Source organism: Empidonax traillii, unplaced genomic scaffold (assembly GCF_003031625.1).
Source record: "Empidonax traillii isolate 1590-97213 ecotype Southwest subspecies unplaced genomic scaffold, ASM303162v1 scaffold810:size284574, whole genome shotgun sequence".
NCBI lineage: Eukaryota > Metazoa > Chordata > Aves > Passeriformes > Tyrannidae > Empidonax > Empidonax traillii.
In genome coordinates this window covers 66,357-80,376 of record NW_020956003.1, presented here as the reverse complement: position 1 = coordinate 80,376, position 14,020 = coordinate 66,357, and the positions used below count along the sequence as shown (strand labels likewise).

General features: G+C 41.0%; 1 protein-coding gene across 1 annotated transcript; it reads right to left on the bottom strand.

Moving 5' to 3' along the window:
- Positions 1-634: 634 nt before the first annotated feature.
- On the bottom strand, positions 635-12,729 carry CCDC34 (coiled-coil domain containing 34). The gene is made up of 6 exons (XM_027901755.1): positions 12,709-12,729; positions 9,290-9,422; positions 7,869-7,976; positions 2,305-2,463; positions 1,755-1,896; positions 635-1,135 (listed from the first exon to the last, which is right to left on the bottom strand). The coding sequence occupies exons 3-6, from the start codon at positions 7,971-7,973 to the stop codon at positions 924-926; spliced, it is 618 nt and encodes a 205-aa protein (XP_027757556.1). The 5' UTR covers positions 7,974-7,976; positions 9,290-9,422; positions 12,709-12,729; the 3' UTR covers positions 635-923.
- Positions 12,730-14,020: the final 1,291 nt, after the last annotated feature.

Genomic DNA, 14,020 nt, shown 5'->3' with positions numbered 1-14,020 from the left:
TGCTAAAACAAACACAAAGTCACAAATGTACACTCAGGTGATTATGTCAACACACCCTCCTGGTGGCTACACATTATTTCAGAGAAACTATCAGAGAAAACATTACCATGACAGTAATATGACTCTTCAACTAAATCAGTCCCAACCCAAAATGAATCATCTCCATTACAGTAAAATGCTGTCCCTTCTCCTGAACACTCATGAGCTTCTCACAGCTTACACCACTGCCAAACTTCTGGCTCTCATGAGACATCTCCACATAGCAAGTTCAGATGGAGAGACTAACAACTGATCTGTTCCAGCATTTAATGAGTCTCCCTTTAAAAATTTCTGCCTTGTGTTTAAATGGGATTTCCTGTATTTTAATTCGTGCTCGCTGCCTCCTCTCCTCTCCCTGGGCACCACTGGGATGCTCTGGGTCTGCACCCATCAGGTATTTACAGACATTGCTCACACACTGCTGAACTTTCTCTCCCTCATGCTGAACAGTCCCAGTTCTCTCAGCTTCTGTCTGTCAGATGCTCCAGTGTCACTCCTGTACTGGGGTGCCCGGGGGTGGACACAGCACCCCAAAATGTGGTCTCCCAAAAGAATAATCACATACACAGAAGAACGCCTTCAACAACAAGAAGGGAAAGTAACAAACAATCCTGTGCATTTTATTGGTATTAAGGTACAGTCCCATTACAGCTGATTAAAGATGACTTTTGCTTTTCCTTTTTTTTTTTTTACTAAAATGTAACATAGAAAAACCATAAAAAACCCTGATTGGTCAGTTACCTGTAAATACAAAACCTATTCACAAAAATGAAGATTAAAAAAAAGCAGAAAGCAATCTGCTTTGGACGTATGACTACTCAGAATTTCACATTTATGGCTATGGCCCAGTCTGCTCCAGATCATAAGAACAATTTTTTTCTGAACTATGACTTCTTTCTGCACAAGGATCCAATACCAGGGTTGTTCTTGGGCTTAGAAATTACCATAGGTGAAGATGCATGTGGCTGACAAGACAGTCTCTTGTTCTTCTTCATGGTAAGGACACTGTCTTCCTTTGGGGGAGGAACATGGATGGGTTTCCAAGGAATGGGGTTACAATATGCTGGGGCTGGATATGAACTCCTGTCAGCACTCCCTAAAACATTTAGAAAATACACATAACTAAAAAGGAACATTTACACTGCAAGCTTTTATAATAATAAACAAGCAGTTATAGTGATTGTCTGGACTAACAAAGACACAACAGCATCTTCGGAGAAAGACAGCACAGGCACGTCACATAATTTAAATTATTCAAGATAATAAATATTCTTTTTTTTTTTTTTAATCCATAAATGGGGTATCGTTCATTTCTACTTAAATAATAAGCAAGTTGAATGCTCAGTCGTTGGCATACTTAAAAGCTGTAAATGTCTTTGAATTGGCTACTACTTTGTTCACCCAACCACATGATGGATGCACATCGAAGTCTGTGATACATTCTGCTGCATGAACACACCTGAGCAGAGAAATACTTTTCAAAAATCATTTAAATAAATGATTGCAGTTGCCAGTAAGTAATGAAGGTCCAAACCAAAACACGAAGGCAAAGGGTATCACTATCTATAAATAAACGTAAGGAAGAGAGTAAAGGTTGTTCCCCTGCTTTATACACGTTTAAACAGTCAGAATTTAGGGCCCAACATTATTTCTGTTTTGAATTCAAATAAGGACAAGTCTAAGTCACTACATATTTGTGTACTAGAAGTACAAACCTGTAGACTTCCCATGTGGGAAACCACAACCATTTAAGCCAGGGCGTGGTTTATTTCTAGCATTTTGCAGCCATTCCTTAAAGATTTTCTCCGATCTCGTTTTCTTCTCCTGTAGCTCAGCTTCCCGTTCTATTTCTTTTTCCTAAAAGTAAAAAAAAAAAAAGAAAAAAAATCTAAGATACTTATAGACAAAGGCTTTTACCATATACACAAAATGGTAAACAATGTTTTTTTGCAGAATTTCCAGACTGCTGAATGTATTACAAATATGCCTTCAACTACAAACACATTTCCCAAACAACAGAAAGGATGCAACCTTTTAAGTCTGAAAAAAAAAATTAAAAAAACCACCAAACAATCTGCATGTTACTCCCATGTTTCTGACCAAAAAAGCTCAAAGACTATCAACAAAAATGCATTAATGTGCATCCTGTTCTGCTGAACAAACCACAGAGTTTTCAATGTGGACTATGCCACGTGATATCAACATATTCAATACAGGTTACAGATTAAGTAACTCCATCCAAATAAATGATCAGTTCATTAATACCTTTTCTCTTTTCTTCTTTTCTGCCTCTTCAGCTCTCTTCTTCTGTAGCCATTCTTTATACTTTGCCTCAGCCTTTTCCTGTAACTGCATTTTTTCAAGTTCCCTTGTGGCTTTTTCTGCCATTTCTTTGCTCAGCTTTCGTTCCCTTTCTCTTCTTTCCTGCGTGAAACACAACAAAGAAACAGAATACAAACTTCTCAGTATACTTCCATGAGCAATTCTTTTGAGGAATACAGTCAATTTTGCTACATAATTACAAATAAAATCATCATGAACCTGAAAAAAAAATGTGTAATATTGTAACCTCCTTGAAGAGAGAACATATTCATCTCTAGGTTCCAGATAAAACAGTTTTAGACACATAAACACGTCAGAAGAAACATGATTAAAAATTTTACTTTCAGGCCTCCATATATTATTGTGTTTACTATTCTGTTTTATTTATTCAGACGTATTAAAACACACTTCAGACGCTTCTCAGTATTTCTGGCAAAGAAATACATGCTGCAATTCTCGACAGTGGTGTGTTGGTTCTACTTGTCAGTGAAATCTAGAGCAAACCACAGTTCCAAATGAAAGACAGGCAAACTGTCCCCTCCTAAGTCACTGAGATATGCAGGTTGCTCAGCACACTTGGGCAAAAATTGATGGGAAAATAAAAAGTTCACATGAAAATCCAGTTCGTGTTTTGTGGCATTCTCTAAATTTTTTTTTACGTTCTTTAGTTCATTCTCACAGGGACTGCTCCACTGAATCAATCCACACATTTCTCCTCTCCACATTATCAAAGGGAAAACGTTTCTTTAGAGAAAAGAGCTGTTAAAAAAAAAAAAAAAAAGTCATTTTTCTTTTAAGAAATCTTTTCCTTGTATGCTTCCCTGCGTTACTCTTCTGGAACAAAGAAGATATGTAGTTTTTCACTTCTAATGCATTCTAGCAAATATCAGCTGAATCTGTACTGTAGCACAGGGAAAGTGGTCAGATATGAATACCCTCCCATTTCAATGTACATTCGGGAACGTAAAACTTCATAGAATTACAAAGTAGTTGATTTTATTATGATATTAATATCATTTCACAGCACTGAGGCCTGTACATGTAAACAGAATTATTTACAAATAAGACCAACGAAAAGAAAAATTTCATTTTGGGGAAAAAAAAAAAGAAAAAGGAAAAAAGTTGAGATTCTGGAAATGTTTAGGTACTAGTAGAGAATGGAAACAAGATCTTTCTTAACATGAAACAAATGCTTCCGTACTTAAAAACGCTGAAAAGGAAAATTAATGTATTTTTGGCAAGTTATGCAGAGTCTAAGTATCACCTTCCTGAAAAAAACCAAACAAATAATCAATTGTCTAAGGTCTTCCTCCTTCATCACCTAAAATTCATCTTAATCTCATTTATCCAGAGCTGTTTCTCTGTCTCTCCATTACAAATATTCCCCACATAAAGGTTAAATCACCGAGTCAGACTATTGGTGAAGGAGGCTGACAAAGACTTCACACATTTATTGTTTGCTGACTCGCCTCTGATGGACAAGAATGTAGGTCACAAAACTCAGGATCTTCCAAAACTACAGCCTTAAGCTAAGGGTCTTTTAGCATTTAAAGGTGTGAAAAAAAAAATATAGGAGAAAGCTGAAAAAATGGGCCCCTTCCATACCTAGGGGGAATTGTTCAATAATGGAAAACAATTACAAGCAGCAAAAAGACCGAAAATCTTTCTAAATATTCCAAATGAAATTCAGGGAAGCTTCTGGAATTACGTATCTTTAATCAGAATACTTCAGGTGAGTTTAGCTACCGCCTAGGCCAGCCCAAAGTTAAATTAGGTCCTGTGCAAACAGTAACATGCCATGCACACCACCGTGAAAGCCACAGCTATTGCCAAGTTTTACTTCCAGTGAGAAATCTTTAAGAGAGGGAGACTCCCTGCAGAATTGTAGGCTTTGCAGCTGCCTAGAAATTATTCTGCAGACAAATCAGAAACGCTTCCTCTCTCTCTCTCTCTTACAATCAGAACAGCTTCTCCTTCACAAAGTCAGTGTACACCACATTCCCAGCTGCTTTAGGAACCTGTTTCATGTCACACTCCTGTCACCCTGGCCTTCCCAGCTTCCCCCCATCCTCATTTGCTTTCTCTTCTACAAATCTATCAAAAATGCTACGAATGTGCATACTAATGTACACATTCTTCAGTCTCCTTTTACTTTCCTTCTATGTATAGATGGGAGGGAGAAATTGCTTGTTTATGCTTGGTGTTGTCAGATTGGGTTTTTAAAAATTCTCTTTGATCTTGTGTTCAAAACAGACACGACCTATTCACCAAACCACTAGCGAGCTTACATACATTAAAATATGATTACAGGTATTACCTAAATTAAGGTATTGATTGTAAAACACCCAATTACTCATTGCAAGAAGGGCTTGTTCTCCTGCCACCCTTCCCAAGCACGTAATTAAGGAGAGAGGATACAAATCTACCCTGAGGGTTCACTGCTCTGGGCTATGATCCTATCAAGCCTCAGAGCCTAATGAAGTCTGGGCTAGGTCTGTACCTGGAAATCCCCCACCCAAACCAAATCATTCTGTCCCACAGGGCAGTGCTGGTGACTCAGTCTCACTAAGTCAGTACTAACTACTAACTTTTCAAGAAAAATCGACCTGCGTGTATGTGGTCAGCAGTCAAAGGATTTTGAAATTTGAACAAGCACCCCACTTCCTTCCTGACAGAAGGCAGAAGCGTTAAATCATTTTCCATGCAGGAAAAAAAAAAAAGCCTAATTGCCTTAGAAAGAGAGGCATGATATCCAACTGGAAGAAAACTAATAAAATGGGAGGCTGGAGAGGGTAAAGTGCAGAGATGCTTCTGTTCTGCATTTTCTACTCAGGTTGACACTGAGTAGAAATATTTCCAGAAATTAATGACGTGATTGATATTTTTAAGATACTTCTCACAGCAATCCTTTTCCACTATCTGTCTGCAGAAAGTGACAACACTTTTCTTCTCACAGATGATGGTTCTATTTCACAGCTGTTTGCTCTGACATCTCAGCTACCGTATTCTAGCATTATTTAATGCTGACTAGTGGCAAAATATAGGAGAAGCCCACACTGCCAACATCAGAATATACATCAAAATGTCCTTGTTTATCCTCATACTAATCCTGAACATCAACCACATTTAGCAATCTTGGAAATCCGGGTTGTTCAGACAACTGTAATTATCTTTTCCATTTTGCCCTATAACACAATTCAGTGATCAAACCAGCCCACAGAAACACTCCTTTAATGTCTCCAGAACTGGCAGGTGAAAAGAACAAGAGGCTGGAAAGGAGGTCAGTGAAACCACAGTGAGCTGCAGTTGTCCCCTGACAGGCGGGTTTACAAGGATTTACTGCTCAAGTTCACACAAAGTCAGTGCAGACCCCACTGCAGTCTGGGAACTGGAGAGTTATTGGATCTTTCTCCCAGATCATGCTCATTTCATGTGGGCAATCAATGTATGTGACAAGCAGAAAGTGTTAACATATTTGGTCCCTGGAACACTCTCAGGGTCTTCAGAAGACTCCGCAAATGCTGCTGAAACACAGGAGCACTCTTGTTCATCTGTCACCCTGAATTCCTCCGCCACAACTCTGTCTAAAACTCATTCTAACACTGACCACCAGAAATAAGTTCATTCTACTTACAGAAATCTAAAGGTAATTAAGATTCAGGTACAATCTAAAATAATAACCACGGCATTGGTTATGCACGATGTCACAGAACAGTTTTGGGTAAAGACACTCCAGGTTCAGAGAGTGAAAGACCCACAGTATGCAGAAAAATATCCTTAATAAATTTGTCCCAGAGTCACAAAAAATTTTAAGATATATAAAGATAGTCAATCAATAGAAACTGAAATGCAGTTGGTCCTCAAGATTGGAAAGCATTTCTGCTAGAAGATGCCCTCACAAACACATTTCTTGAAAGGGTTCAGTCTTGTAAAAAACAGACATCTAAGTATCTCTTTCAAGTCTAAACTGTCAGCAAAAACCACAGTACATCAGGGTCTACCTTGACAACCACTGCTTTGACTCAGAACAATAGCTGAGCTGTTACAACACTAACCTAGGACAGGGAAGATCTGGATTTCACTATCTTTTTCCCAGAGGGGATTCCAATTAACAGGTCCCACTGAGAGGAGAAGTCTCCACCTCTTGGGCTGCAGGCTGGGATGACAGGATTCTCCATCCCTCTCTGCTGAAATGGCCCCACTCCTCACAAAATAATTAACAACTCGCTGGATGAAAGAAAGGGAGCATGAGGGAGCACGGCTTTTGAACTTGAAAGTCACGCTCAAGCTGCTGAACAATCTGTGCTCCTCATTAACAAGACAAAGTACACATTAAACAGAAAGTCTTTGGAGTAAGAGTTGGAATCTAGGTGTCTCTTCTGGGAGTAGTAGGTGTCTCTTTCCCTGAGTAAAGGGGTCTTATCGAAAAAAAAAGATGAACAAAAAAAGTTGAACATTCACATTTTGTGACTAATGCCTGCTTTGTTCATATTTACTTTTAAAAAACAAAGCGATGCCTTATTCTCCATTCAGCAGTGCAAAAAATATTAGAAATATTATACAGTCAAATACAGACAAATTCAGATTGCTATTGGAATAATTAGTTTTTCCAGTTAAAAATGTGTAACTTCACAACTCGTGCTCTTAGAACTTTGCTAGATATCACACTGATACAGCATAAAGAATGACATGCAAAGACTAAACACAAGGACGTTAACAACGTGAGTTTCAGAGCTAGCTATTTTGGGATGCATGCATTCCTCTTCGGGGATTTCTGTTACTGTTGCAAACATATGCACTACACACAAGCCCAAGTCTCCCGAGCATTCCCATTTTTGTCACCCAGTGCTTATGCTGACATCATGTGACACAGAGCCGTACAGAGGCCCATGGAGATCAAGATTCTGCCTGCTTCTGATCCTGGACTAAGGCATCCCTCTCTTAAAAAACTTAAAATATCTTTCGATCCCACTCAGAAATTACTTTTTTGGATCAAGGAATTCCCAATTGCTAACTGTGGTCTACTAAGAATCTTCCTGAATCTGGCTCCACACCTCAATTATCCCTCTAAGCTTTACCATACTATTTGCCTGTCCACAGCAGTACTTAACTAAATCCTTCTTCTGGCTCTACTTGGTGTACAAGAGATTGCACACAGTCAGGGTGTGCACTTCACCCAAAATTTGGGCACTGAACCTAGGAAGTCTCAAAAAGCAGGGTACACTGAAGACCAGAACCACAGCTATAATCAGCAGAAGGCCACTGCACAAGATGTAGGCCAGTTATCAGCTACCTGAGTACTTAGAAAACAAATCACTTTGCACCTTAAGGAAGAAAACAGATCAGTCTTGGAAAGACATTTAACTGTTCTGGCATGGTTTTATCATTTTCAGTTAAAGCAGCCATTCATTCAGCAAACTTAAGACACGGGTGTCCAAACAGACTGAGTAAATTTCACATAGATTTACTCAAAGTACATGGCATGTACTTGCCAAAGCAATGTTTACCTCTTCTCTCTTTTTTTGGACCCATTCCTTGTGTTTCTCTTCAGCTATCCTTTTCCTCCTTTCACGTTCTTGCTTTTGCTTCATCTTCTCAAGCTGTTTATTCATTTCCTAAATAAAGAAAAAGCATACATCTTAAATCCACGGTGACCATCTACACCAATACTGGAAACAGTGGTGCAGTTTAAACAAGGTAAGCATTAGATTTTGGTATTTTTTCCTTCATTGAGATTTTGGAAAAGACACGTGACATACAGCATACATGCAATCACTTATTTATCTCCAGTGAAGAGATATCTGCTGGGTTACATTTCGAATGGTGTAAATGTTATTGTGTGCTACACAAGAATAAATTGTTTTGGTTCCTCATCAAGACCACATGAGAGGTGCACACACAAACCACGTTTTCTACATAATGCCCAAAATTGCTTTGGCTCGTTTTTTTTTGTACTTAAAAATCAAAATAGAGAAAGACAATTACCAAATTAGAATATAAAGGGGAAGTCATGAAACCTCTGGTGGATATTAATGGAACAGAACATACTCCTCAAGCTCAAAGAACTACTTTGGTGTTCTGCTGACCTCTGAAAGACTGTTCCAGAACCTTCCATCAGTTGGTGTTTTACCATGAGGTAGCCCACATAAAACAGTTGTATGCTCCGTGCACTTTACAGATAACCACAGAAAGGCGAGGACACTGTTCAAGGTCAAATAGTAAATCAGTAACTAAAGTGAGAAATTATCTAACTTTGATGTGGTTGTTCTAATCACTACCCAATACTTCCACAGTTTGATTTTCAACAATGGTATTGTTTAATCAACTGCAATTACAAACGTATTAATCAAGAAAGGTATAGTACTCTCACTTAATTGTGCCCCAGCCCTAGTACTCAAGAACTGTTCATTTGCAAGGGGGCAAAAGATAGAATGAGGGGGGGGGTGGTAAACACTGTAACAGGGCACCCCATCCTGGGAAAGGACACCAAACAGCTGTAAAATGACACACTAAGTGGGTAACAACACTGTGGCTCAAATCTAACTGAGCAGCTTGGCACACTTACAGCCAGCTGTATAAAACTGTTGTGTTTTACTCCCTCCGTGCAGGTGTGTGTACCCGAGATGAAAATCGAGGTGCCAGGCTGGTAATTATGCTTTAACCTTTTAAACTCCAACCATCACCTGACAGCTGGACAAGCAAAATATCACACAGCACCACTTCAGCGGAGCATAACATTTGGCAAAAGGGAATGCACATGACATGACTCGTGCCAACGCTGTCAAACACAAACACGATGGAGGCCCGGGACACCGAAAAAAAAATAAAAAAAGTGGACAACACTACTCAGGTTTCCACAAAGGAAAAAAATCCCCGGTGTTTCCTGTCTTCTGTTAGATTTAACATCAGGCCAGTTGGATGTATTCACCTCTTCAGCTCTAGCCTGGGAGCGGGCACGCAGTTCCTTCTCTTTGCCAATGAACCATTCTTCCCACGGTGAAAGGTTATTTTTCAAAGGTGACTCTTTTGCCCCCTCTGCTATTTCCGAGTCTTCAGCCTTCCTGAATTAAAAATGAGAAACATAAGAGAATATTATCTGTAATGTATTGGATTGAAAGGTTAAGCAGTGCTACTGTCTTGAAAAACTACATTTATGGCATAATGTGACAACAATGACATCCTTTTTCTACTTGCTCAGTAACCTCCTTAACTGATAAATGGCATTTATAGTGCACCTCTGGCCATCTCCCTTATATTCTACACTCTACTTGTTAAATTCTAGCTTGTTAGTGATTTCCCCACCCCTGGCATAGCCCTTGCCCTTCTCACTCTAAACTGTGGAACAGATTCAATCATTACCTTCTAGAACCTAAACAAAAAGAACACCACTAACATCAAAGTGTCACCTTCCTTCTCACACACGGAAAACCAGCTCAAAATTAACATCCTGTCCTTGCCCACCGAGAGGCTTCACGTATCAAGTGACCCTTAGTACAAGCAAAGAAAGAACAAGGATATTTTTTTTCTTCTTTCAAGTGCCATGGATTCATGACATCAAGCCATCTCAGCACTATGGATGCATTCACTCCAAGAGAGAAAGTTTTCCACCTTAAAAAGCTTTCACAGGAAACGCTCTTAAGAAATGCAGAAAGCATATACAATACTTGAGGGAATTATACAAGGTTCTATCAGACTTTTAAGAGAATACCATACATAACCCACTCATAACTTCTTCACTCATGAATAATGCAGCAGTCCTAGCCCTAGGTCAGAAATATCTTTTATAATGTTCTATACACACACTATTTCTTAAGTAAGACAGTATATTAGGCTCAAAGTCAACAAATTTCTGTGATGGGAAGCATTTGGGGACAATATCAATGCCAAGGAGTTTTGTCCTGTTAGAAAATAACTCTCAGAAAGTTTATTAAAGATAAGGATAAAAGTATTCTGCATTCAAATCCAGGAAAAAACCCACACAACTTTGTACAGACTTGACATTTTGGGCAGGGATACTTCCTCAGTGCATTCCTTTGCTTTGCATGATTTGCATTGTGGCACCTAGTACTAGAACAAGGCTGACACATTAAATCAAACCTAGAAAAAGTACCAGGGGAAGGACCAAATTAAGAAAAATAACATTTACTACGTGTTTTCTCGCATCAGTAACTATGAAGTTCAAGCTGTCAGCTTCTCAAAAAAAAAATGATTCGCAGTAATAGATTAAAAATTTATTGTAGACAAATAAGCATGGAGCTTCAACAGAAGAAAATACACTCAATATGAAGACCTCAGTACGAATTTAGGAGAAACACCTCCCCAGTACCGTGTCCCAAGCTCTCAGATTGCGCCAGAAGGCAGACACATTTGGCATTAGAAGTGAAGTGTGATTAATAGAAAACACTGTGATAATCACTTGCCATATATTCACGTCACACCATCAAACACGACACTGCTGGTCCATAATGAAAAGTATGAAAATGCCTAAACACCGTTTCACAGCCTTTCTCTTCTGCAAACATTGCATTTCCCACACTGGATGTCTGCCTCCAGCTGATTTCTGTGTCGTTTTAAGAGGACAACAAAAAAAACAAAAGGATTCAGAGCATGTGCATGCGTGGGGAGGGCACTGGCTACGTAAGAAGTGTTTTTTATTATTATACTTTTGAGATCCTGGCACCTATACCTGGAATCTCTATATGTGAACATTTGGTAGGCACTCAGCACAAACAGCAGTGGTGTCTGCATGAGGGAAGTATATATTGTATATATATATATATATATATTAACTAGACTGTGCTAACTCAGGCCTAAGAGAGGTCATCTTCAATTGTATTTTAGTGCTGCCAGAGAATACTGCAGCAACAGGCCCCAAAACTGAGAGCTGTTTCAAAGAGCATCTCAAGCTGTAAAGACATGCTGCAGCTTGAACCAAGTGCTACTGAACTTCAAGGTAAATGAAAAACAAAAAAAAATTATTCTTGGGAAGAAGTGAATGGTGACATATCCCTCCGTTTGAGAACCACGCTGGAACCCTCAACCCTGGCCCCACCTGCACTTTTAGCTCGGTTCTGCCTTACTAGTTACGTTCACCACCAGTTAATGCACAAGTGTGTTAAGTTTCCACGGCAAAGGCTGTATTCCAGAGTAAGACTGCCACTGCCTGCTCTTCCTCCTTTTGTTTTAAAGGGAGGAGTCAAAATTATTTATTCTCCCGTCAAGCGGGTGAGGTCCCAAGTAAGAAGACGACATGCTAGGCTTGCACGTAATTCAAAGGGAGCGAAATTAAACCACAGGAGAGGGCACTGTGCGATGCACACAGGCAGCGCTGACTCTGGAGGCAGCTACATACACTAGGCGAAAAAGAACCCTTTGGTCTCCAAGAACTTTTTAAAAGGATGACAGGAAGGGCTGCAGCTTTTCCTCTGGCAAAGGACCCCGAGGCTGGGGGTCAAACTGCTTGAATCATAGAATCATAGAATAGATTGGGTTGGAAAAGACCTCCAAGATCATCAAGTCCAACCCCTGATCCAACTCCAATTACTATAGCATGGCACTAAGGGCCACATCCAATCTCTTTTTAAAAACCTCCAGGGATGGTGAATCCACCACCTCTCTGTAGATGGTTTACAACCCCCCCAAAAAAATACTCAGCTGCCCCCGAGAAGACTTTGCAAGATATAAGGGGGGAAAAAAAACCCCCTATAACAAAAAAAACCAACCAAACAAATCAAACCAAAACAAAAAAAAAAACACAAACAAAACCCCCCAACAACAACAAACAAACAAAAAACCCCAACCAAACCAAAAAAAGACCCCAAGCAACCCAAAACGGCACAATAAAGCGCTTATCTATGCAAACGAGTCTATATTTATGTAAGACAACCCCCTGTCCCCAAGGTCCCCAGCGGAGGGAGGGATGGATGGAGGTGACCGCGGGGTCCGGGGTTACCTCCGGCCCGGAGCGGCCCGCTCCTCCTCCGGCCCCGCCTCATCCTCCTCCTCCTCCTCCTCCTCCTCCTCCTCGCCGCTCGGGGAGCCGGAGCGGGGCTCGGAGCCGCCGGGGGGCCCGGGGGAGCGGGGCGGGCTGAGGGCGCTGTCCCCGCTCATGGCGGGGCGGCCCCGGCGGTTACCGAAGGGCCCGGCCCTCCCGGCGGCCCCCGCGGCCCCCGCGGCCCCGGCAACGGGGACGGGCATCGCCGCCCGGGCCCGCCTCAGCGCCCCGCCCGGCCCGGCCCGGCCCTGAGCATCTGCAGCGCCATCTGTTCTGGAAGAACTCCCTCCCACACTCGTCCTTTTCTTATCCATGTTTCTGCGCGCATACCGGTTCAGTACCGGCACCCTCACCTGCAGGTAACGCAGCAGCGGGTCAGGGTTGACAGCGTCTGCTGCCTGCCCAGGCCGGGTCTGTAACCCCGTGCTTGTTGTCTTGAATCGCAAAAAAACAAAACAAAACAAAACAAAAAAAAACCAGCAAAAAAACCCCCACCGCGTTTCGTTCGGTCACCACCGCTGTTATCTCGTTTCTGATTTAAAATCCTAATCGAACTTAAAACTCGATTGTCATGCGTCTCTGCTGGGCGAATGGTGCCCTTTCCCCTTCTCTCAGTTGATTCTCCAATGAGCAACAGCTAGTGGTTAGAAATAGATCAGATTCCATATATATACATTCCTATCCTTGCTTGCCAATAGATTTTTTTTTTTTTGCCAGTGGATTTTTTTTTTTTTTGTCAATATTTGTGTGGTTCCAAACCCCGGGCGCGCAATCCCTTCTTCACTGCTGATGCTGGGCCACCTCGACCCAGGATCAGCAACAAACCTGTATCACCAAAGCTTTTCACCGCCTTCAAATTTCATCCACCAAGGAGATAACTGCTGACTAGCAGCGGGCAAATTGTTACAAAACTTCACTGAGTCATTTTGCTGTGGCTGGCTAAGCAGAAGCATTACTGATATTAACATGAAATACAGAAGTTCGAAGGTGACTGTAAATTTGGTCGCTGAATTAACTATTCTTATCAGGATTCTCCAAGTATATGAGTTTAACAAGAAATATATTTTCAGCTGGATAAATGTTAAATGTAAAAAATGCCCAAATGATCATAATTTGGAAATTTTTAAGATGGGCTGTTTGGTGCTTGGGCTGCAGAGCCACAGGCACCCCAGTCCATAATTTCTCTGCCACAAGGGCTGCATCTCTCCTGCCTCTCAGAAGCACATACTTCTCCCTGCCTCTTGCTCGCCAGACCCTCCACTGACCCACAAAACCTTACTAATGCTGTAGAAAACTCTTTGGGCAAGCAAACTCTTTGGTTTGAGGAAATTAAAGCTTAGGGACATGTCTGACATCTGCTGAGGCCAAAAGCAGGCAAGCCCCAGGAATGCAGAGCCACAAACTAGAAGGGAGAGGCAGAAGTGACTTTCCCCTTCCAGTGGTGGAGCTTCTGCATTTTTCTTACCATCTCATGGGAACTGCAGCTTTGGCAGGTTGGAGAAATATCATTACGGTTCCTGAAAGAAAAAAAAAATACTATCCATCGCTGATCGTATGTGCTGATAACCACTTGATCACCTGGAATGGTTTTCCAGCAAGCTGGAAAAAAAAAAAAATCCAACACAAAAAGGCCTGAATGCATCTCTGATCTAAGCATCCCCAGAA

Coding starts and splice junctions, on each gene's coding strand:
- CCDC34 (XM_027901755.1), bottom strand. CDS start 7,973: ATGAATAAACAGCTTGAGAAGATGAAGCAAAAGCAAGAACGTGAAAGG. Junction 2,464..7,868: donor TCCAAAAAAAGAGAGAAGAG/GTAAACATTGCT, acceptor TGTTTCACGCAG/GAAAGAAGAGAAAGGGAACG. Junction 1,897..2,304: donor AAAAGAAGAAAAGAGAAAAG/GTATTAATGAAC, acceptor TTTTACTTTTAG/GAAAAAGAAATAGAACGGGA.